The 25,238-nt window shown below is 38.0% G+C and overlaps 2 protein-coding genes across 16 annotated transcripts in view; one reads left to right on the top strand and one right to left on the bottom strand.

Moving 5' to 3' along the window:
* Positions 1-1,468: 1,468 nt before the first annotated feature.
* NSUN7 (NOP2/Sun RNA methyltransferase family member 7) lies at positions 1,469-17,854 on the top strand. Of its 2 annotated transcripts, none has more exons than XR_013774389.1 (11): positions 1,469-1,568; positions 4,664-5,023; positions 5,547-5,605; positions 6,925-7,055; positions 8,200-8,352; positions 9,607-9,790; positions 11,339-11,549; positions 12,151-12,294; positions 12,832-12,933; positions 16,108-16,225; positions 17,716-17,854. XR_013774389.1 is itself a non-coding variant. In XM_079306913.1 (11 exons), exons 2-11 carry the CDS (start codon positions 4,711-4,713, stop codon positions 16,268-16,270), a joined length of 1,578 nt encoding a protein of 525 aa, XP_079163039.1. In that variant the 5' UTR covers positions 1,469-1,568; positions 4,664-4,710; the 3' UTR covers positions 16,271-17,195. The 2 variants fall into 2 exon arrangements, 1 of the variants encoding a protein (XP_079163039.1); XM_079306913.1 differs by lacking the exon at positions 17,716-17,854 and adding an exon at positions 13,447-13,564 and having other exon boundaries at positions 16,108-17,195.
* A 1,875-nt stretch (positions 17,855-19,729) lies between these two features.
* The window catches only part of APBB2 (amyloid beta precursor protein binding family B member 2), a 159,631-nt gene continuing 154,122 nt past the window's right edge, over positions 19,730-25,238 (bottom strand). For all 14 annotated transcript variants that reach the window (XM_079306900.1, XM_079306893.1, XM_079306895.1 and 11 more), the window contains one exon: positions 19,730-25,197. In XM_079306900.1, the coding sequence (XP_079163026.1) occupies positions 25,030-25,197 (168 nt within the window). In that variant the 3' untranslated portion in view covers positions 19,730-25,029. The remainder of the gene's footprint in view (positions 25,198-25,238) is intronic.

A 25,238-nucleotide genomic window follows, 5' to 3' on the forward strand; every position in this document is an offset into this window, starting at 1 on the left:
CACAACCTATAAAACACGCATTTTACCCCTTTATCAGGAAGGATTCAAGATCTGGTTGAACTGCTGTGTGCAAAGTTTACCCAGTTTATTTGGCCCTCTTTGTAAGTAATTGTTGCTGTCAAAGTTGCACCAGCCATGCTGGGGCAGGCATGTAGCAGATCCAGACCAGAGGGGTGTCTTTGTACCATCAACAAACTAAACACTGTTTCTAACTCCCCAAATTTTCTAGTCCTGATGCATGTGATTGCACAGAGTCACATCTTGGTTTGCTTAGATATCTGATAAGATTGATACCAGAAAGGGATTTGGCTACCACCCAAGTTTTTGGCAGGAATAACAAGCACTGGCTTGTGTGCTTCGATGCAGCTTGTTCCCAAAAACTCTGTAACTTCACAGTCTGTAAAAACACAGCTATACTAAGGTTTGTAGTGAGGTTTACTATATGTGCAGACAATCTAGCTTTTGTGCAGCCCTGCTGCAGAAATCAGTACTTCTATCTTCCCTGTGTAAGGGCACTCACACCTGTGACAGATGCTTTTGTCACAGGTACCAGACAGGATCTTGTTGGAGAAATGACACTCCAGAAGTCAGCACAGATTTTAACAGCATCACTGTGGTTTTGCCTTAGTTAGGAGAATTAAAAGTTGTCCATGAAAGTGTTGATGTAACAGGAACAAACTTAGCATGGAAAAAGCAGATTTCTGGTTTATGACAAAGGTTATGGCCGGTGTATCAATTATTGGAATATTTCAAATATTTTTTCCCTCTTCCTCCTTTTTAAAAAAATAAAACAAATGGAAACAACTTGAAAGCATAATCCAATCATGTTTCCAAACTCTTAATAAAAGCAGAGCCGAGACAGCTAAACCATTATAAGACCACGCAGCTAATTTCAAGTGCAAGCGAAAACCCAGCGCCTTATCTGGGGCTGTTCCTGTCCTTGGGGATTTCCAGTTCTGTCACTGGCGGCGTTTCCACGCTGTTGGCAATGCGAGTGTCGGTAACACTTGGCTGTAAACGTGCTCAGGGAGTGCACCACAGTTAATGCAGTTTGGATTTTTTTTTTTTTTTTTAAATCACACCAAAGCAAAGTTAGAAAAGGAGCGTGGGAGCAGCTGTCGTTCCGCGAAGGGATTTTCCTGGAGGTCCGCTCGGGGAAACCTCTGGCGTTCTCCGCCGCAGCCGCCGTGCGCGCCCTGGGCCGGGCGCTCGGTGCCTCCGCTGGCAGCGGCGGGGCGGGGCTGGGCCTGTTCTGGCCATGGAGCCCGGCGGGCAGGGCAGGGCAGGGCAGGGCAGGGCCAGGGAGCCCGGCGGGCAGGGCAGGGCAGGGCAGGGCAGGGAGGGGACAGGGAGCCCGGCGGGCAGGGCAGGGCAGGCCGCGCCCGGCGGGGCTGGCGGGGCCTGTGCGGGCGGTGCCGCAGGTGCGTGCGGGCCGCGGCGGGGCCGGGCGGGTGCGGCCGACGGGCCGTGCCGAGCCGGGGCCCCGCTGCCCTGCCCGGCATGGGGCCACCCCTGCCCGGCACGGGCCCGCCCGCAGCGCCCCGGGGCAGCCGCAGGAGCCCGGCCAGGTACGAGCCCCGCGGGCCCTGCCCAGCCCAGCGCGGGTGGGGAGCTGGGTGTGCTCCAGGGCCTTTCGTTACAGTGAACGAACGCTCTGCCTGTTTTTACAAAGAAGTAGCTGTCGTTTTGTTTTGTTTTGTTTTGTTTTCCCCTCCTATACGCCTGTCCTGTGAGTCGAGTCCAGCTGTTTCTCCTGCATAAAGCGCAGGAGGGGAAGGTCTCGTGGCTGCCTTGTTTTCCTGACTCGCAGCTTGGCTGGAGCAGTGATTTTAGGAAGCAGGTGTCGTCTTGTGTACCCACACAGTTAGCGAGACGAAAATACCGTGTGTCTGCAGCTGCCCGGGATTTGCTGTTTGTTGGTGTGAGCAGCCCCGTCCATGCTCACATACCCACTTGCCATGGAGCTCCTGTTAATGTGAATCGCAACCGGGGGTCAGGCTGCCTGCTGTACCTGATACAACAAGTGCCGTCGGGCTGCTTTCTGTTTGTCTCTTTTCTTTGTTTGTAGAGGCTACTGAAAAATGTGACAACTGAAGAAATGGGGCAAATACACTTACTGGTATATAAACAAAGGAATTAGTGATTTTTATGGGTGTGTGTATGAATCACTTACTATGCTGTGAGTGAATAAATGTCATAGTTCTGTCTGCTTGAGTTTATTAAGTTAAAGCTGGAGATGTCCTTCAAGCCACTGTTTTACAAGACCTTGAGACCTTCAGTGTTTTTTTTTTTTTCCTTGTCAACTGAGTAATCTGCTTGAGATCCACAAACAAAGGCAAGATCTTTTCTCTCTTGTCTGGGAAGCTCTTCTTAAGAGCTGAGTTTTGTGTTAATCCAGCTTGGTGTTCTCTGCTTGGCACAGTGTCCAGTAATTCAGATGTGATTTACAGTGTTGCAAACATGCAGTGTCTATACAGGGCAGAACACTGGCATCTTATCTTTATTAGGATGACGTTTGTCTTTTGGAAAAGTATATTCATTAAATCAACCTAATAGCAGTGTGTGTTGTGGCTCAGCAAAAACAGCTTTGACAAAGAAGTTACAAAGAGTCACTGGGATCTCTTCGAATCTTTAAAGTCCTGACACCACAGACATAGTTCACTTGCTGCATATTCTAAAATGGATTATTTGCATTCACCTGGAGAAGGCATTTGAGTTTCAGGCCTCTGAGATGGTGTCCCTGTTTCTGTTTGATATATGTCTGCTGGTCAAAATAGACAATGAAAGTATTTATGGGTTTTTTTGGTTTTTTTTTCCTAAGCACAAGTGTTTCAATTTGGTTTAGGTGATCTGGTGCTTTATTCTAGTGAAGAATGGGGCTTTCTGTTGACAGCACTGCTTGTTTTGTTTCAGTATGGCTTCATAAAATAAACTTATGGTTTTTTGCTCCATGGATCTATCATTGCTGGGTGTTGGAGCAAAACTCCTGCTAGAAGAAACTTTGTCTGAGGCCTGAGGCCTCTATGAAGTTACAGTAAAAGTTGCTTTTACAGGGTTAGCAGTTCTCAGCTTTGGAGAGCAAGTCCTGGGGAGGGAGAATGAGATGTGGCCTCCTCCAGATGAGTTGCCAGAATTCAGGAAGCCACACTGGTCCATTGTGTGGGGCATGCTGTGCTGGTCAGACACTGACTTGTGCTGGCCTTGGAGAGCAGAGAGATGGGCTGAGTGTCACCCAAGTTTGGGAAGGGGAGTTTGGATGGGGGAATGGTGGCTCAGCATGGAGCATTTCATGGCTGCCTGCTGGAGAAGCAACAGTTTGTGTCCTCCCCTTGACCCTCTGACTCAGTTGCTGACATCCTCCATTGCCACTATGGTTTTCTGTGATGATGGGCAGGAAAGGAGAGAGGAAGAAAGGATGCTGAGTGTGTCTGAGCTGGGGAGAAGAGGTATGTGTTTTATCCTTGGTGATGCTGGGGAGAGCAGGGAAAAAAGCTTGAGAGTTGTTGTAATGAACTAAATTATGTAGCAAAGTAGAAGACCTCTTCCATTTGAACAGAATAGCACCTTCTTTTCTTGATTTTTAAACTGCCCCCAACCCCCCCAATTCTGCTATTTTGTGCCATTAATGCTAAAATATACAGAACTCTTTGCCAGCAGTGGATACATGCCTAGGTTTTTGTGGTCTAGCTGCTAAATTTCTCATAGTTTTTTTGTATTATTTTTCCCTAGGCAGGAATACTAGTTTGATTTGGGTTTTTTTTTTTTTTCAATCTTTATTCTGTGTTTAAATTTCTTCTGGCTTAACCCAATTCTGAACATTTAATATGACTTCTACATCTGCAGGCATTATCATAAATGCATGTTATAACAACCAGAACAAGTAGGGAAAATCCAATACTTTAGGTACATTTTATGTGGAGCTGTAGCATATTTTTGCATTCAACTAGCTCTGGGACTTTTTCATTTCCTTGAAGCCCTATTCCACCTCTAGGGAAGGTTTTTATTTTACTGTTAATGTAAGATGTGTAGAAAATTTAAGAAATTACCATGGGCATACAGAGAGTTGGATAATACCTCAAGAGACTCTCAAAATGGATTTCCTGCATTTAAAATTGTGCTGTGTAGGTAATACATTAAATACATTAACATTTAGGTGATCTCTGTTTTCCACTTTTAAGAACAGATGTGCAGTTTAGTGGACAAATGTTTGAATTCACTGCAGCTCTTTTCTAGATGGTTCTTCCTTGGAAGGCATGATGTCTGCTTTGAAATTTTGTTGTCTTTTTTGTTAAAGGAGAATTCTCAGTAAGAGATACTATTCTGCCTGCAATAATAATGATTCTTATTAAACACAGAGATTCAGATCTAAATGTATAGTGTGTAAAGAACCAGTGATTGGAAAGCACTGGCCTTTTTGAAACAAGTAACCAGTCTTTGCATGTGCATTGGTGAAAACCAATAATGTAAGAAAACTCTTAGAAATATTTCTCTGTGATGTGTAAGATGATAGTTGTATAGAAATACAGATGATACACATATATATTTATATGCAAGATTAGAGCCTGAAAAAGAAGAGAGATTCTATTAAAAGCCCTGAAAGGAAGGAAAAGTGTATCTAGTGAAAGAAAATGTCATAATTCAATATAAACTTTGTTTTTTGCAGAGGCAGCAGGATTGTGACTTGCACTTACACAGTCAGCAACTGGAAAAATGCCAGATTCTGAAAATAATTTGGTGTCTTCACATGTGGATGTTATAAATGGTACTTCAGTCTTGAGTGAAATGAAAATTTTGGATGAAAAGAGACCTGTTGAAAAGAGAACAGTGGCTCAGATTGAGAAGAACGGCTATCCTGACTGGATATACATGAATGCAGCTAAGATTTTCCAGGGCATTCATACTGAAAAGAGTGAGGATAAAATGCAGGTGCGGTATGGAGATAACTCAGAGGCTCCCATGATGCCTTTTAAAGATGAGCATTCCAAGCGTGTATCTTATGAACTGGCTTTCAATACTCTAAAATGTAAGTACAAAGCTTAGCCAAAAATTGCCAACAGAAATGATGCAGCAGGGAAAGCATGAAAACCAAATGTTCAGTTTCTGCCTGACAGCGGAGATCTGGGGAAATTTTTGTGAAGCTTCAGGTTATTGCAGAGTCACAAATTCACAGAATATTCTGACTTGGAGGGCACCTACAGGAGTCATCAGGAATGGCCCATAAGGGGAGTGAAGGTTTTACTTGCACCCTGCTCTGTTACTTGCACCGAGCTCATCTCAGTGTTTCTTTTCAGATCCTGATTATGAATTAATATATACATTTACTAGACTGCTCATATCCCTCAAATATTTAAATATAGTTAAGTGTTATTAGCATTTGTGAAATCAAACATTTAAAGCCTAATATTTTTCAGGTAAATGAATTGGTGATTGAATTTGTCCTCAAATTTCATGTTGTTTAAAATTACAGTTTAGTGACTTACAAGGTTTACTTCCATAGAATCTTGAAGAGAGTGGCATAACTTGTCAACATTTCCTTCTTTGTACAGATCAAGATCTTCTTGAAGAAATATTGTTAGATAGTCATACTTACCCATGCTACTCAATAGTAAGTGAACATTTCTGTGTTGATGTAATTAGTACCTGTAATGAGGATTCTACAACATTCTTTGAAACAACCTTTGTTGTTTTGAACTACATGACAGCCTTAGACTGAAATATTGCTTTTTACATAGTTGTCTAAAGCATCCATCTCCAAAGTCTGTGGTGAGATTCTGTTGCAACTGATTACTGGGAAAGAAGGTGGGAGAGCAAGTCATGAACTTTACTGCAGCGTAGTACTCGCTCAGTGATACTGTCCATGTCCATGTGCTTTCCTTCCCAGCTGTGTCCCCTTGTGAGCAGGGAAAGAAAATGTTTCCTTCCTATCCTTGGGAATTGGAAAACATGAAGTGAATCCCATCAGACAAAAAAATGCATTGACCCCATGATTCATTTCCTGGGCAAATGGTACTGTATACATATATTGTACTGGCAAAAACCAGTCCAGTTTAGTCTCTCAACATGATTTGCTGCTTTGACCTGGAAAGAAATTCTAGAGCTGGCAAAATATTCTGCTGTTCCTTCCAGTTTTGTCTTTGATGCCTTTGAAAATTGCAAGATAAACTTGAGCTGTTACTGTTTGTGGAGGTTGATGTGAGCAGGCAAATGATCTAACACATTTATCTTTGCGTTATTTTTGTAAGGAAGTAAGACTTTGATACTAACATCTTGTGTTTGGTGGCATTCCCCTAAAAACTTGAGGTTTCTAACTAATTCTGAGATGAGACTATTTTTGAGATGGTGAAAATTTTAGAAGGCATAATAATTGTAAGAATTTCATGTAGAGGCAGACAGTAGTAACTTAAGTGCAGTAATTATTGTCCTTAAGCAGGAGATGCTTCCTGGTTTAAACATTTAGACAGAGAAACAAGGTTTTATATATATCCCAAAAGCAGAAGAGTTATTATAACTGAGTGTATTGGCTATTATATATGGAAGAATCCCACAAGAGAGGAATTGATAGACAATAAGTTTTTTTTATTAGCTTAGCTATTTAACAGACTACTTTATGAAGAAAAAATAATTTCAAAGTTTCAATTCTGATAACATTAGATATTAAAATACAGTATTTTATCTGTGTGCATGGAGAATGTTTTAAATTGTGAGAATCTAAATAACTTATAAGTTATTTATTTGAGCTTTAAAAAAATCATTTAAAGTGTTTTATTAACTCTCTATAAGTAGTTGCTTTCATATTCTTGCAAGTAAGCATTTAAGGGTTTTTAATGCCTTTTACATGGGAGACTGCTGTTTGATATGGATCTTTTTGCAGAAATAAACCATGCTTTGGGTCACTTTCTCTATCCAGTTGCTTTTCTCTTGCAGCCAGATGAGTTAACCAGCTTGCTTGTTGTGATGCTTTATGACCTACAAGACCGAAAGTTTAGAAAAAGAAAGATTTTTGCTGAAGAGGAACTTGTAGCTGAAGTTCAGGAAGTAGGGAATTATTTATACAGGTATATGTGCAAAGAGCTATTTTTTGTTGATAGAGATTAGCAAAAATGAAGATTTGTATAATCAGTGCCTTTTAAAGGTAATTATTAAACATGTCTCACCTTAAAGTTTTGTGGGCTTTTTTTTTTTTTTTTAAATGAGAGCCTAGTTTGGAGGCAAACATTCATATTTATGAATGTTAGTTATGAAAAATATAGATAAGAAACCATCTTTATATTGTGGATTATTTTGCAGGCATCTTATCTTATTTTGGCATTGTTGAAACTTTCATACAATGCTAGGAAGAAAATTACATATACAGTAAATATTCATAAATGCAAGTGTAATTGAGTCAAAAGGTCATGGAATGGAATAACATTTGTCTATTTAGCAGTACTGCTACTATGAAACTTTGTTAAATATTTATTATTTTAAATAATTAGAGCAATAGCCAGAATACATAAACATTTTAATATTTATTATCTCCTCATCAGTCAGTTGATTAACTCAAAATGCATTTATTAGACAAAATTGTTTTGCTACTGGATTTAGAATAAACAAAAAAGTTAATGAATCTCTAAAGTGCAAGGTATTTCTGAAGGTCAGTAAGTAAGATATCTGAAGTAGTTCACCAGCAATTTTTATTTATTTTGAATTATCATGTATCAGAAGTATGCATGAAGCTTGTGGGAAGAAAAGACTGGAAATATTTTCTCAGGCATTTCATGTAATAAAGTCTGGTTGCTATCATACTTGTATTGTTTCTGTACACATTTAGGGGCCAGCTTTCATCAAATGCTCATTCTGTACATACATGTAGTTACATTTTCAAACATGGAAATGAATCTGATGGTTGTATTCCACATATTGCAGTTCCAAAACATACTGAGATTTTTTTTTTTCAGCTGAGAAAATGGATGTATTAGAGAGCCACCTGTTATGATTTCAGTCCTGCCTGATTTAAATAAAATAATCTTAGCTATTGACTACCACCTTGCATCTACTGTTGTCTGGGGCAGAAAACGTTCTGTAATTGTATTTTCTGTTACAGCTTGCAGAAGAAGGTGTCCCTTTTGGTTTCTGAGCAAGATTGTAACAGAAATGTTACATGCTAACAGCTGATGAAAACATTTATAAAACTTATTAAACTTGTGACTGTTTCTATAGTTATAGGACCAAACTGGCAGCTGCACTAGCACGATGTCGCATCAAATATGATGCTCTTTCAATTGAATACTTTGTACCAGAAACCGTATGCAAGCAGGAACAAAGGGCTTCTACTTTACCTCTCTGGTTTTGGGTAAACACACTTAAAGTCAGGTAAGGTCTTTAAAGTATCCTCTGATATTGATGCTTCTGCATATGAAGTGATATAGTTTGCTATATACTTGTTCTAGAATTTCCAGGTTTCTATATTTTTACCAGTAATTAAAAGTTCTTACAGGAAACTCTGCTTAGTCCAGTGCCATTGTGTTATATTTTTTGGTAGTTTTTATAGATTGCAGATGTGGTATTTATACAATGTTTTGAAACAGTTCTTAGTATTCTGTTGCTTGTGTGGGTCTTTCACCAAATAAATAAGGAAATAAAGTTGGAAAAAATATGGGTAAGTTAACTTGTTGACAAAAAATAAGAGAAAATGTCTTTAAAAGCAGGTGTATTAGTATAAACCATAATCTTGGCAAAGGGTGTTAAGACACAATACTTAAACCTGCTGTTTATTATCTAAGGATATAAGGGTAGTGTAAACCTGAAATTGAAATACACTTTTAAAAGTCCTTATATTCTGTAGGGTACTGTATATATAAAATTGATGTTCTCAGTTCTGTACTAACTTATAAATGAGCCATACCAGATTATCCTGTTATCTGTTTTGTTAGACAGGTAATCCATTTTATAACATTTTCAAGAATTTTGTTTTACTGCTCGTCTTGGACCAATGTTCAGTGCTTAGGTTGTAGGCTCTTCAAGATAATGTATCTTACTTTGGGTGTGACTTAAGAACCCTTAAACAGGAAATAAATAAAAATTGCTCCATTCATTCTACATTTAATGTACTATATAAACTTACAGCACTGTCTGCAATAGCATTTCAACAAACATCTCGTCCTATATATTCCTTTAAATATTTATGATACTTAAATTGCTAACCTCAGCAGTTATGCCTTTATTACATTTACACAAGGATTCTTTCAGTATCAACTATTAAAATTGTTGGTGAGTTGGGCTAGATTGAAAGAAATTGAAAGAACTAAAGCATTACAGCCATGAATTTCCTACAGTGTCTCCTGAGCACATGGACATTTCTGTTTTGATGCTTTGAATCATCCTCTGGAGACACATACCTCTTTTTAAATTAACTGTATCAGACTTACTAACTTAATTATTTAAAACCAGAACTTACATGCCTAAAGTAGAGTAAGTTGGCCTCCTGCATTGGACAGTATGCATTTTATACCTCTATATGTATGCATATGTATACACACACAAAAGTAAAAAATTCTTATAATCAATGTAAATTATGTTGCTTAAGTAACTCTTGTATATTTAATGGTCAGAGTTGTATGTTAACAGCCTTGAAGATGTTATCAGAGATTTGGAGATGAAGGGATTCACAAAAGTTGAATCTGTGTCAGACTTTGACCATTACACGTATGCTGTGGACCAACATTGCCATGATGTATTGGTTTTTCCTTCCTCTCTTAAAGAAGAACTACTTAATTTAGATCTTTTTGCAGATTGCAAACTCTTACTGCAGGTGAGTTGATGTTCAGCCTTGAGTCAGATGATCTGCAAATTGAAATAATTGCTTTGCATTGGAAAGAGGTTGTGTATTGTTTGTCTATTCTATTAAATCAGTCAGGCAGCAACAAACTCTCATAAGGCTTTGGACATTTGTAATAATTCTATTATTATTACAAACTGATCCACTTACTAAATTTAGCATTCAAATGTCAATGCTTATAATTGATAGCTACAATTAAGTTAGTAGATTTTTAAAATTTAATCCTAGAGGTGTTAAACCAAATATAAAAAGTAGTCAAAAGAGGCAGTCTCACCTCTGAAAATGTGAGAAAAGTTTCAATATAACTCAATATGCTTTCCCCCAGTTAGGAGATAGTGGTATGCTATGGTAATATTCCTTTCTTTTCAAATTCATGTTTGTGTTGGAATGATCACACTTTGCAGTGTAGCTCCTTGATCTCCATAACAGCATTGGTCTTTTTCCTGACTTGCCATCATTAGACTCCTCAGTGAGTTTGATGGGAGGTTTCTGTTCTAGAGTAGTGGTTTGTATTAACTATGCAACAACACAGCCATGAATTATCTGAACTGTCTGATGATTCTTGAGTGCCTAGCAGAAACATTTCAACCAGTGTTTTCATTAGATCTCTGAAAACATTAGGCTCAAAATCTATTGCTCAACTTAAAAAGTGACTATTAAATATTCCACTTCAGTTTGTTGATTTTAAATAGAATACTTACAGAAAAGAACTATAGATGAGAGCCCTGTTGGTAAGGGGAACAAATTCTGAGTGTAACTACTTAAAAGTATTCAAAATGAGTAAATAAAACCGTCAAGACCTCCATCTCTGTGGTGGGGTGGTGCTTGAGTGCTGTGTGTACATAGACAGTGATGTGAACTTAAAAGCTTAGCACTTTCTTTTTCCCTTTCCATTTATCATCAGTTTGTCAGATTTGGTGCAAGACTTGGTATCTGTGGTCAGTATCTTCACTCCTTGCCTTTCTAAGTAATTTGATAAAGTTTTCTCTTAATCATCAATGGTTGAAGAGTATTTACTTTTGTGGAGCTGTCCCCTGTATTTTCTGCATTCCAATCTGCCTCTCAGTTGTTCAAATTTCAGCAAAATCTTGGTCTTTGATCTACAAGGGAAACATTTCTCCTGTAATTATCATCAAGAGCTATGTGAATAATTTTACATTTCTCTGTTAAGCTGCCTCAGAGGGTGAATTCTGCCTGAATTGTGGCCTATGTATTTTCTGGAACAAGCTGTTGCTAGGAGCTCCTCCTTCAGGGATGATATGCACTTTATTTTCACCTATAGATATTATACCTTTTTATGTATTCTTTAGAATTAATTTATTTAAATTTATTGAGTGAGTGCTTGGTTTTGCAATTTATTTAATTCTATACTAGCAGATAACCTTGATTAGTTTTTTTCCTCCCTTCTTTTCTATTTGCTATGAAAACAATGAAATATTTCCCTAATTTGGAAAAGAAGGTTGGCATTCACAGAAACCAAAGTAGTTGATCATACTTAATTTTTGTGTCATTGTTTTGTAGGATAAGTCTCGCAGCCTTGCTGTACACGCTGCACAGGCGCTGCTGAGTGAAGGTGGTGACATTATAATGGCTCACATAGGTTCCCATCTGACCATTGCCCATATGGCAGTGCTGACAAATCAGAGCAGATCCAAAATTTTTGCTTGTGGTGTGAAATCTCTGGCAAAAGAAGAAGAACTGAGCAACAGTTTCAGTCACATGGGATGTGAAAGTAGGTGCTAAAACAGTTGGTATTCCAAAAGTATTGTAATACAGATGTTTGTGATATCTGTAATTAGGGACTCATTCTATCAGAACTCAGAGATTCCTTCTGTGGAGGCTTGGGGGTGGCAGTAACAACTTTTTTGTCACAAGGTGAGCTGATAGCTCTTCAGCTACAGTCAAGGTAATTGAAGTCTACCCATATCATAGTTGCAAGCCCCTGAAATATTGGTGTTTTTTTTCCATAGAAGTAGCTTCTACATAACAGTTGGTGTAGGTGGTAGCAGGGAACTTTTGGTGTTTTGCCTGTTGCTTTCGGTCTGATTTCCAGCTGTCTGAGAATGTTAATCCAAAACACATGCACTTGTTCAGTTTAGCTGGAGGACACTTCAGAACAGAATGCAGCAAGACTGCAACCCCATTAACTGCCTTTTCAGTGGAAGATGCAGCCCTTTGATCTGTTTGAGATCCATAGGCCATACTTTGGAGGATCTGAATCTAGCAGCTTCCAGCACTGTTGAATTCCATGTAATACCACAGTCACTTCACCTGTTATCACCTGAAGGCAGGCTTGCTTGCAGTCTAAGTGTTGAGTTTTTCCTGTTTTGTAGATATTCAGTTGTTGAATGAAGACTTTACTGAGCTTGAACCAACAGACTCGAGACTTAATAAGGCAAAAGTTATTTTGCTGCTACCACAATGCTCTGGACTGGGTGCTGGCAATCCAATGGAGTTTATTTTAAGTGAACACAGAGGTAACTCTTGATATAATATCTAGCTCTGCTTTCTGGTAGAAATAGATGCAAGTGTTGTGGTCTAGACAGTATAGGTGCTTAAGTAAATTATAAAAATTTATTAAAGAAACCTTCCTTATAAAACATATAAAACTATAAAACATATAAATTAACTTGCATAATTCTGTGAGTTCTTCAGGTTGATAGTATGAAAATTTGAAGGGGATTCTGGGAAGCAGAGTTTGTATAGCTGTTTTTTTAAGTAAAAAGACTAGGCAGAAAATTTATGTCAAGATATATAATTTTCTATTTGATTATATTCCTTGTCCTGTTTGTGTAAGTCCTTTCACTGTACAAGTTTTGTAATAAGCAAGTAAGAGGCACCAGTAATTACTGCTAAAGAAGTAAAGCAAATAAATCATATGCTCCTTGGTATTCTAATTTGTAAAATCTACCTTCCCACTGCACCAGTAACAACCAGGTCTGCTTCTGCAAACAACTGAATTTTCAGACACTAATATAAATTGCAAGACTAAATCTAGTACTCTCTGCTTTTAGATCCAGGATTGCTACGAGACCTTTTCCAGGGATTTGTGTCTGAGGATAAACTCAGTATTCTTGCTGAGAGGCATCTCAATGAGTTGATTCATGCACTGAAATGTAAGTGTGCTAGTTTCCCAATTTCTGGGAAGACTTTGCACTATCCATTCCATTGTATTATCACCAGTTTTAATATAGTTAGAAATACACCATTTACTCTATTAATTAACAACGAGCTTGTAACCCAACCCCCTGAGTAATGATTTCCTCCAGTCAAAGGTGTTTGTGTGTCCTAGTGTCCACCAGACATTAACACAATAGTCTTCAGTATTGTGTAGAGAATTGGTTTATGGCTTAGTTACACTCTGCTTTGGAAATTCTGCAGATGTAGTCTCCCCACATCTGCATGTTGCCACTTTTTTCCCCTCTCCTTTGGTAGCTGTGTAAAAAGACTGGAGACAGCTTTGACTTTGTGCTGAAATCTGCAAGTATTTGAAAATATTTTAATTATGTAAAACCACTAGAGATCAGGAGGTAAAAGTGACATATTTTTTTATTACGCTTTTAATCCTTACCAAACCACTGTCTGTATGAAGAATCTGAAGAGTAAAAAAGTTGTGTTTTGTTTTGTAGTTAAAAAAGTACAAGCTATTGTTTACTGCACTTGTTCAGTTTACCCAGAAGAAAATGAACTTGTAGTGCAAAAAGCACTGGAATCTGAAGTGGAGGGAGATAAAGTACGACGATATAGGTACAGAATGAGTAGTTTTATCTGTGGAAAAATTAAAGTATGACTTTAAATTGCATCCTCATTCTTATTCTAGACTGATAAGTATCTTGCATGAAATTAAAATAGCTTTTGCTGCCTGTCATGCCATTCTTTCTGTTTATGAGATTACTTAGCAGTACTCAATTGACTTTCTCATCTAATATTTTTGTTCATCTGAAATTAAGATTGGAGGAAAGCATCACATTTTCAGATAGAGCTATTGCTTTTATTGTATTAGTATTTAGAGAATGAAACTAACTTGCTAACATGCTCTCCACTTCTAATGTAAAATAATAAATTTCAAAGGAAAAATTAAATCTTAAATTGTAAAAATAATACAGAAGAATAAGAACTATTTGATGTAGGATTGCTCATTACTCTAAGAGATCATCCTGTGCAATCATGGCAAATACAAATATATATGAAAAAAGTGTGCTGTATACTTTGTATGTCATTATAACCTGTTATCCTGACAGCCATTTCTAGCCTCTTGCTTGTGTTTTCCTTTGGAATTTGAAATTTTCTGGAGTCTGTCTTGACCTCTGTGCAGCTATTACTCTATAGGAAGAACTTGGGACACTTTGGAATGTAATGGTCTCTAAATTATTGAGCATAAATAATATGTAAATTCATAACATAAAAAAATAATTTTTATTTTTAAAAAATGAAGTTCCTGGAGTTTTAAATTTTTTTTTTTAAATATTCCTTTTGTGTAAAACACCTCCCCTCCCCACAAAGCCAACCCAAAATCTGTTCACTGTTTTGCAGAAGCATTATGAATATTGTCAAACCACCAACTTATATTACACTTACAAAAATGCAATCTTGGATGGTAAGAAAAGGACAATAAAATTATGTGAGGATTTTTTCAGACCTGAGCAAATTTCTGACTGAAAACTGACTGAGCTGCATAAACGACAATTTCAGATTCAGTTCCTCCTTCACTGTCATGCAGCATCTTGGATGTTTCCTCATAGTCCTTGCTGCAATAAAGCTGCTGGTAACCAGCATGAACAGAGCAGTAATGGAACACCATAAATAAATATACAGAGTGATTGTGCTCAAGATGAAAGCTCAAGCCATTTAAGATGCATGTACCACTTACAAAAATTCCTTTTACACTTTTCTTAGAATTAGAGAATTTATTTGACTAAAACAGTGCAGTATAGAATAAAAGGCTGCTGCAGAGTTACTAGCCCCTAAGTTTACAGTAGTATCTTTGAGACTCAAGTCATAATCAAATGTTGTATGATCATCAAAGACCTACTGAATATTAATTCCCTTTTCCAAGAAAATTAAGGGCTTTCAGGAAACTCTTACAACAATTTTGCTTAACTTTTGGAATTGCTCTGCAGTACAGAAATGGTGCCAAACAAAATAAGGCTCTGTTGGAGTTTGGGGGTCACAAGCTGGTCTTAGAGCTCTGCAGTTTTAAGGGTGATTTCAGGCATGTTTTCACTGGTTAAGCTGAACTTACCTTCAGGATATGACAGTTTACAGCAACAGCTTTACCTAAAGAGAGGGTACACATGAAAAACAGGTGTGTATAGAGAGTAGTCTAAACCACTTGTGCATTTGGCCTATCAAATTTAAATTAATTTCTACATAATTTTTCAAGATCATTGAAGGGATTCCTGGCAAACAGTAACTTTTATACATCAATAAAAGATAACCACTGTTTTTTTCCCATTGAATAAGTTGATGTAAAATAAAAAATCTGTGTCATAAGTTGTAAGAGTTTTATTTAGTAATTCAAGGAGGATGTGAGCCTTGTAGACTGTTTTATCAAGTTCCAAGGGACATAGGAAAAATCCAGATCATCGTGAGAACTTAGAAACAAACAGTTTTGCAGACTTCCCATTAAAAGCAAACTAGCCAGCCAAATCAGGATATTGCTTTCAAATATTAAATACATCTCTCTGTAACCATCTCTCTTTGAATAAAGCTCTGTCACAAGAGGGTTAGTGGAGCATAAAGGAGTAGGATTCTAGCTTACAGTGAAGAGGAGGGGGTTATAATTATAAAAAGACATTTTAATACTGTTTTTCTGTACTGAGACAGCTTAGTACTAGTCTGCCAGCCTTATGAGCCAAGTCCTTGAGACTGTTTTATAACAATCAGACATTTCTGGAATACGAGGAGAACAGTAGAAGAGGTTCATTCTTCCCTCCCCACTGATGCACTGAAAAACTGCAAAATTGGAGAAAAAAGCCCTCAATTAGAACAAATAGCAAATTTTCCTAACCTAAGATTTTTAGCTTAGATAGATATTTATTAATTATTATTATCTGGTAATTAATATACTTAATAATTGTTGAAAAAAGGAATTACTAAAAAAATGGAAAAACCCCACTTAGTTCTAAAAAGGTGAATTCTCATGCCTTTCTTGAATTGCAGTTTTTTAAAATTATGATAAAACTATGTTATTGAAAGACATAATTTTAAAATTAATTTTAATATATCCTTGTTTATTTCCTTTTATATACTTAAATATAATTTTCTGGTCTTCCATTTCTTTTTTACAGGCTTATTCCTTCTGTTTTTTCTACTTGCTCCAATTCGGAGTCTTCCACTGAAATGTTTTTCAAAATAGAACCATCAGAAATTTCCAGTGGCTGTTTCCTAGCTGTTCTACAGAAAGAGGTAAGCTATGAGAATAAACATTCAAAATCACTTCACAGAAGATGAGTACTGCAATTTTCCACAGAAGAATAAACAAAATGGAACATTTGAAATAAAATTCTGGCTGCTCTTCAGTTGTCTTAAGACTGAAAGACAGGTGAGCAGTTGAAATGTGCCACTTCTGGAGTTTTATGCTGAGCACAGCTTTAAAAGATGTGCCTGTTCTTCTGGAGCTGTTCATGATCAGAGCAGGCCTTTGATCCAAGTTAGTGCCAGCAACATCTAGAGGAAATATATTGCTGCTATCACACTTTGGAATGAAATACACAGCTTTGATAAAATGGTGTCTAGTAAACGTGTTTGTTATATGTGTCACCAAGATTTTTCAGTATCCAAGCAGCCAAAATCTTAATCCCTATGGGTGACACTATTATAATTTGAATAAAATAGGTATCAATATGTTTCCTTCCCAAACTAAGGCATATGCAAATCTGGCTTGAAAGACAGGGAGCTTTTGCTGAGTAAACAGGAAAGTCTTGGCATGATTCCTAAGGAAAGGCCTTAAAGGGCTAGTTTGCATCTCTGAGCATCAACATTTTCCTCTTGCCTTTAAGAAAAACACACAAAATTTCCATCAAAAGTGGAAGGGCTGTAGGGAAGAGCTCGTCAGAATTTCATTAATTAATGATAAGAGATTGAGGAGATTGAGATTGGTTATTTGTACCTTTTTCTGTCATACTGTGATTACAGTGCTTGAAAGAATCTTGCTTCTTGGGGAAGTTAGATTTTATTAAGAGTAAGAGAATTACATATGAAAAGCCTTTCAAGTTACCTACTATTAACCTCTTTCTTTACAATATTTTTAACTTTGTTTGAGCTTTAGTTAATACTTTTTGTTATTGCTGGCAGGGCTTACACAGAGCCAAAGTCTTTTCTTCTTTTTATACTGCCACACTGCTGAGGGGACTGGGAGTGTGTGGGAGGCTGGGAGGAGACACAGCCAGGACAGGTGACCCAAACTGACCCAAGGGATATTCCAGACGATGGGACATCATCTCAGTGTATAAAGGGGGGGGGGGGAAGGAGGAAGAAGGGAAGACATTTGCAATTATGGCACTTGTCTTCCCAGGGAACCACAGTCTTTATCTTAACCCAGGAGTTCCCTAGCTTTACTCTTCCAGTTCTTTCCCTGATCCTGCTGGTGAGGGAGCGAGCAGGCAGCTGCGTGGGGTTTGGCAACCAGCTGGGGTTAAACACAAGTCAGACACACATTACAGAGCCCAGAATTGAGTTTCTCCTCTTTTGGGTCAGTAGAGAAGATAGCCTCTGAAGAGCAAGTGCTCCAGTACCTCTTTACACGTCAAGTTCTTAATTTTGTGAATAGTTTGGTTAGCATTTATCACACGTGACTTAAGTCCTTCTGCTAGATTCTGTCTTTTTTTCACGGAATAAATTCTGAGTAGCTCAGTATTGTGGCTTAGATTCATTGTTGTTTCTTGTGAAATTTGCAGAAACATACATCTAAAAAAGTGCCTGCTGAAGACATTTTGGATTCTGCTGCAGTAGAAAAACTACTAGATGGCATCACTGAAGAAAAACCAAAAGAAGAGGTGAAAAACCAGAAAGTAAAACGTAAACGAAAGGTTAGTGCTAGTAAGCCAAAAGCTGCAAAGCTCCTTCCCCGCCAAACTGCAGCTGTTAAGACTGAAGTTCCTGTGTCTAAAGCAGCCAGTAAGATGCCAGAACAGCATGAGTACCACAGGAAAACACCCAGTGACATACAAGAAAAGCGTGCGTCCCGAAAAAAACCAGCCAGTAACTCACCACAGAAGACCGCAAACAGGAAAAAAGCCAATAACACACCACAGAAGGCTGTGAACGAGAAAAAAGCATCCAGTAGCACATCACAGAAGACTGGGAACCAAAAAAATCCAGCCAGTAACTCACCACAGAAGACTGCAAACAGGAAAAAAACAGCCAATAACACACCACAGAAGGCTGTGAATGAGAAAAAAGCATCCAGTAGCACATCACAGAAGACTGGGAACCAAAAAAATCCAGCCAGTAACTCACCACAGAAGACTGCAAACAGGAAAAAAACAGCCAATAACACACCACAGAAGGCTGTGAACGAGAAAAAAGCATCCAGTAGCACATCACAGAAGACTGGGAACCAAAAAAAACCAGCCAGTAACTCACCACAGAAGAAAGTGCACCGAACAAAAGCAGCCAGTAACACATAGCAAAAGAATGTGCACTGAACAAAAGCAGCCAGTGAAATTCCACAGGGGAATGTGCACTGGAAACAAGTACTGACATACAACTAAAGGACGTGCACCAAAGAAAAGGAAGCACTAACATATCCATGTCTAAAGCAGTCAGTAACACACAGCAAAAGAATGTGCCCCTAACAGACAGCCGTGTTGAGCTGAAGAAATCTGTGAACCCTGATTCAACACACAGCCCTGCTGAAAGTGCCAAAGCCCACATCTCACCTGTCACCTCTGGGAAAGGCCTATGAGACAGACACCTGCTCAACAGGCAGGTGGAGAACAGAACAGGGTTGTACTGAAGCACTTTGCCTCCACTAATAACACTATATGAAAAGTTGTAATGAAACAAACTCAGGGTATCAACTTAACATTACTTTCATGGCCAGACTGGAGCACAGGGTCCAAGTGGTTGGATATTTCCACCACCCTGGTCAAAAATGGTCAAACTTTAAGACTCAGCGCTCCCTTTGTAAAGAAGGTAAAGATTTCTGTATATTAATCAATACTCTTATATTACAGTATATCTCTATGCAAGGATAATCTGGCCTTGGGAAAGATATAAACTATTTATGTAGAAATATCCATGTTAGATAGTAACTTTTAATCCAGTAATCTCTCTTTAAAGTGAATGGAGCTCAGCTGCCTAAGGCTGATAGACTGTTGGGGAAGTGAGGTCAAAAAATGATAGCCTCTTGCTATACACTTTAAAGGGACAAGTTAAATCATTCACCTAACTCCCCACTGTCATCTGCACCTGTCCAAGTAATCAGTTTCAAATTGATGTCTCAAAGTGAGACTGAATTTTTTGAAGTGGCTTTTCTTTACAAGAGCTAGATACCATTTTTGTGAGTTTCCACTTAAATGGAAAATAAGCTTTGTATTTTTAAAACTAAATGTGAACTTTTGTACAGGAAACTGGCCAAGTACATTAAAGCCCAGGCACTGGCTTTCTAGTATATGTTCTCTTGGTTTCTTCTTAAATATGCATTGAGATACTAATAGTGAAATTTAAATCAAATATTCTCATGCCAGAACCCCTGAATTGTCATCATAGTGTCACATCAGACTATGTCATGGTTCATAAGCTGCTTTTCATCAATTTTTTAACATAAAGAAATACAGTTCTTAGTTGAAAAGAGCTGCTACTGTCAAAGTAACATTTTTATAGATGTTACCACTAGTCAGCTGACAGAGTAGCTGCCTGTCTTTGGCAACAGCTGTGGGCTTCTAAGCTGCTCCCTTTTGCTAGCAAAGATAAACTAACTTTATAATACCTACAATTGTTTTGTAATATGAGTAGAGGATAAAGGGAGGAACAGAGATAGTTTTAACAATAAATCTGATTTGTATTTAGAACTTGTAAAAATGAAATAGAGACAGCACAGCAATACAGAAAGGCAAAGGTAGCAGAAATTTTCCTCTAGGGAACCATTTCAAATACTTGGCAAGAGTGTTGCCAGGAGCATCACCACAGTGTGGAACTTAACAAATGTGACATATGGGTCTGGATTTAGACCCACCCAGAGAAAATGCTGTAACATTTCTATTTTGTCTTTACCCACACCAGTCGGTGTCACTGGATCAGCAGTACGTTTTTAGGAAAAGATGTGAATGATATTACACCAGCAGTGCAGACAGCTGGTTCTTGTTCATCTGATAAATATCCTTGCTTCACTGAATCAGTGAAAATTTCTTCTAGCATTTTAATCTGAGCCAGCTGTCCTGTACAAAGACATCCCTCACCTTCTGCATATCCCTGTGAGCAATCCATGCTCCTTATCTGTTTCAGTAACATGGGGAACTCTTATTTCTGAACAAACTTGTAAGGATAGATTTAGATCTGAACACATGTCACATGTAGAACCAGAAAAAAAGAAATGCTTATTTTATTTCAAAACCATCTAGTAGGTGGAGAGATTTCTACATGTTGGATAGAAGGAATGAACACTATGGAGATATATTTTTTTCAATACAGTTGTTAAATACTTAAAATAAACTTAAGAGATTCTGCAGTTAAAGAATGATTTCTTTTTTTTAAAATCAAGATTTGTATCATTAATTAATAAAGTTAAAATTACTTGTAAAACAACATACCTGTGTCTAATAACATAATTTCTGGGCTACTTACATGATATGTGCCACGATGTCCCACACTTGGTCTCATCTTGCTTTCAGAAATTTGCATTTTTGACAGAGTATGGAGGTTACACCAGTTACAATCTTGATGTTTTACCAAGAGTATCAGAGGGTAAATATTTCAATTGCAGATCAGCAGCTTACTTTGTAAGCATGGAACATCACATGGTGGCAACATCTGGAACTGACTTCAGACAGTTTGTAGGTAGATGTTTGTAACACTCAATGGCTTTTTACACTAAAACTGTACCTTATGTAACTATTTTTCTGTAATCCAGTTGTCTATTTGGAATTTTCAACTAGAAACTGTTGATTCAACTTTCCAGATACAAAACTCTTCATAGTACTGCTATTGCCTCTAAACCACCAGTATGTTTTTCCCTTCCCTCAACCACCATTATGAAAAAAAAAAATAATTTCACAGTTTCATGGAGTAGTAACAGTTGAGACAATCACTTTGTGCAGCTAAATTTATTCTCAGAACAGATTACATTTAAATATGGAGAAGTGGTCAACAGCAGGGAAAATTGTCCTTTTTGTTGTCAGTCATGTACTTCTATGTAAGACTGGGCTCTGCTAATAAACAGTGGTGTGTTTCCTTCTTTCTTACTGCTGTTAAATCAAACCTGATTTAACCTGATTAAACCTGTCCCATGGGCTGATGGGACAGCACACATTGTGGCAATGTGCTAATTAATGTGCCCAAGAAATGAGTAATGCATTAAAGGGTAATGCTGAAATGCTGAGCCCATGCTGGCTCTTGAAATGAGAATGTACTAACACTTTTAGATTCCATGATAAATTATCTATGAAATGCTTGATAAAATTAACACATGTAGAACCCTTAGTGACAGAGAACTGGTGTGAGCTGTTAGATACTCCACAATTTTTGTTCCTCTGCCACTAAAGGGTGCAATATTTCTGTTAGGAACAGGTCACTCTGCACAGGAAGTATATCAGTATACCTGTTTCTACTGTGAATGGATTCTATGCTATTCCTATGCTATTTTTGTTATTCCCAGTTAACCACCCTGTAGGTAGCCTCCATAGTCTTGCATCTCCCACACCTCCTTGCTCCCCTGTAAATGAAACCATAAGTGGCTTAAATAAAACCTACAGCCAGCACTACAGATTTCAAAAGAAAGGCTTTTATCTATTAGTCATTGACTGTGAATATAAATCTTGCTTCTGCAAGGAGTGTGTTAATGACATGACTGACTGACTGTGATACCTCTAACTTACCACTTGCATTAAAAAATGAAGAAGTTATCTTTGCTTTACATGATTCTTCTACAGACTTCAATAAAAATGTAACTACAAATAATTACAATGCCTTTTTTTAGGCAACCTATAGTATACAGAGTGGAGAATGTTACAAGAACACATCCAGTAAAGACAGTACATCAACATAATAAAGCAGGATATTTCAGTAAAAATAGAATAAATAAAATAAAAATATTTTAAGCTGTATTTAACAGGTTAAGTTAGAATATGGCATCAGACGTACAAGGCATAGTGAACATGGCTGCCTGCCTACAGAATCACTAGCTATTATAAAAAATGCATAGATAACTGAAGGGTTGCTATAACATCAACTAGAACAGTTGCAGTTGCTCAAACACACACACACACACACACACACACCCCATACATACTTTTTTGGCCATGGTAAAAAGGGTGTCTGTGAAATAAAAGATAATAGGCTTTGCAATATTAGGCTCTGATTCTGCAAACACCTGGGTGTATATTAAATCTTTTGGAGAATAAGGAGTTCTACTGAAGCAAAAAAGGCCACACATATAGTCAAATCATCAAGCACACTACTTAAATATTTGCAAAATCAACAGCATTTTGTTAACAGACATAAACCTCTTAAAACATACACTGGCGAGTGATGTACAGCTTTTCAAATAGCTTCCTGTCTTCTCCTCAGCCTTGCCTGCAGTTGCACACATTGCTAATGGAAGTTAACCAGATGCTCCTGGTCTTGACAACATGGACACAGAACATTTACACTGCTGTTTGAAAAGTGTTGGTTTAGTTTAAGGAGTGTCTGGATCTCTCTTGGGGAGAATCAGCACTGCGCAGATGCAATGACAAAATTTAATTAAACTGTTTAAAATCAATTCACTGCTGTACAACAGTGTACAACAATCCCAACTCATGATGTTGTCAGCAGGTACTTTAAAAAGACACTGTCAAAGTATTTAATTTAAAATAAAATGTGAATCACTAGGACAATGATGAACAAGGAAACTTGTCTCTCTTAACTTCACAATCCTACCTAAGGGGTACCATGTTAGCCACCACAGTTTGAGAGCAGTCATTCCTGGAAATGCTCAAGACCACATTGGGTGGGCAATTTTTCTGGTGAAAAGTGCCCTCTGATAGGGGGTTTCTTCCAAATCAAAGTTCTGTGATCCTCTGCTAGGAAGTGAGTTTTGCACTGCTGCTAACAGAGCTGACTGGGACCAGTACTGGAACCTATAGAAGCTACATGCTCCGTGGTAGAGCCACAGGCAGTGCTAAAGGGGTGAGTTTGTTTGCACCCTTCCCCTCCAGCTCTCCCTGTGGACTCAGCATGAGCAGCTTCTCCAGCTGTACAGGCAATAGAGGTGGTGCAGAGGAGGTGGCAAGAGCGTGAGCATTGAGAGGGGAAACTCTGATCTTCAGTGCCTGAGGAGCAGAGTCGTGGTCATGAAGAGATCTGAGATCCATAGAGGACCAGCTCTTCAGAGGGTATTGTAGAAAGCTAAATTTAATTACAATAGTTGCATAGCCAGCCTTTACCTGACACTTGCTCATACATCACGCTGAGTTCAGTAATGATTTTACTGCATTTTTCAATGCAGAAACTTCTTGAATCATCATTCTTTTCCTGTTGTGTTCCTATGTTGCTTTGCCAGGTGTGCTCATTAATTTCTTCAAACAAGGAAATAAAAAAGAACAGTCTCTTGCACAGTAAAATAAAAAAAGAGTATTGTAACAAGAACTTTGTCAGTGCTCCTTTATCACTGGAGCATGACAAGATTTGCAGACTTGGGAGACAGTTACAGTTTGGAACCTAGTTATAAATGGTGGCAAAACATTTTTAACACTAGTTAAACATACTTAATGTTCCATTTTCAAAATCTGTATCAATCTGCAGGTTTAGACAGAGGATGACAAAGGGAGAGACTGAAGATGCATGACTGCATTTCGAAATCAGCCTGAGGTACAATTTTGAGGGCAATGCTGGGCTGATTTGTGAGGGTCTGCAGGTGTGTAAAGCAAATCAATTAGATGAAGTCTTTGGAGCAAAGCATTGAAATCCAATTGTACTACCTGAAACACTATCCTGTAAAAAAACAGCTCTTCTTATTTTGTTACAAGAGCATTAAAAGTAAAATAAATTCCACAGAATTTTGTAAATCACAAGAAATGTAATTGTTCTTCTTCTGGCATGCTAACTATTCAGCAACAAACTCTGAGGAGAAGGGGGAATTATGCAACCAGACACTGAACTGAACATTTCATCAAACACTTGTATAGAAAAGGTGTGGAATAGTTTAGTCTCTATAATAGTTATAAGAGAATAAAATCACTAACTACTTCTTTCTTATTCCTGATTTGTTTGAGCTCTCCATGAAACAAACAGTATTTTTGATGAATTAATGATAGATTTAGGAGAATAAATTTAACAGCCAGGAGCTGAATTTGTATGTTTAAAGCTGAAAAGCTTCAGTGGATTACCCTGCAACTCAGTTACTAAAAACACTACTGGATTTTTCATCATTGGTTTGGTTTTAAACAAAATTCTTCTGTAAAACCATAATGTGTAACCAGAAGATGACATAATGACACTACTGTTCAAAAACATGTCAAGGAGATTTTGAAGTAGTTGTTAGACCAATGCTGACAAACAATTTCAAACTAACAGGTGCAGTTCTGAAAAAAATAAAACTTGGTATTTAATCTACAGTAATTCAATGGTAGCTAACACTTGATACCTATTCCAGTGTTGAAAACAGAGCAAAGTGCTGTAGGATTTAAGATTGGTTTGTGACAAATCCAGCTCAAGAAGGTGAAACTTAACTCAGGCATCATTCACTCCAAGGACTTTAGCATGAGTTCACTGGGACGTGGCCATATTCTCTTTTTTTGTGTGAGTTTAGGTAATGTTCATGTATTTACAATCAAACAGACCTTCCATTGCCCATGATGTAACTCACTGACAGCAAAAAAATGATTCATGCTTCTTTTCATATCACGCGATGGAATGAGAACATGCTTGTTAAACATTGTTTCGACAGGGTAAATTCTCTGAGGAGAAAGCATCAGCAACTGAAATGGAAGGTCAGGCACGGTCCGATCATTTTCCCTAGTGTGGCTACAGTTATCCTCAGTCACATGGCAGGAGAATCCTCTCTCACACAGCTAGGGCATCTCAGAGACCGGGCGTTTCTGTTTCAAAGTGTCAATGAGAGACAAGACTCCTCTTTTTACGTTGGTTGTAACTCTCCTGGTCACTGAGTCTGCAGGAGGAGGGGGCGGCCGGACTTTCTGTGAAGGAGGTCTGGCTACCAAGCACTTCTGATACCGCAACTGCAACAAAGCAAAGCCCTCTGCAGTCAGTACTGGATCAA

The sequence above is a fragment of the Erithacus rubecula genome, assembly GCF_903797595.1.
Source record: "Erithacus rubecula genome assembly, chromosome: 5".
Classification (NCBI taxonomy): Eukaryota; Metazoa; Chordata; class Aves; order Passeriformes; family Muscicapidae; genus Erithacus; species Erithacus rubecula.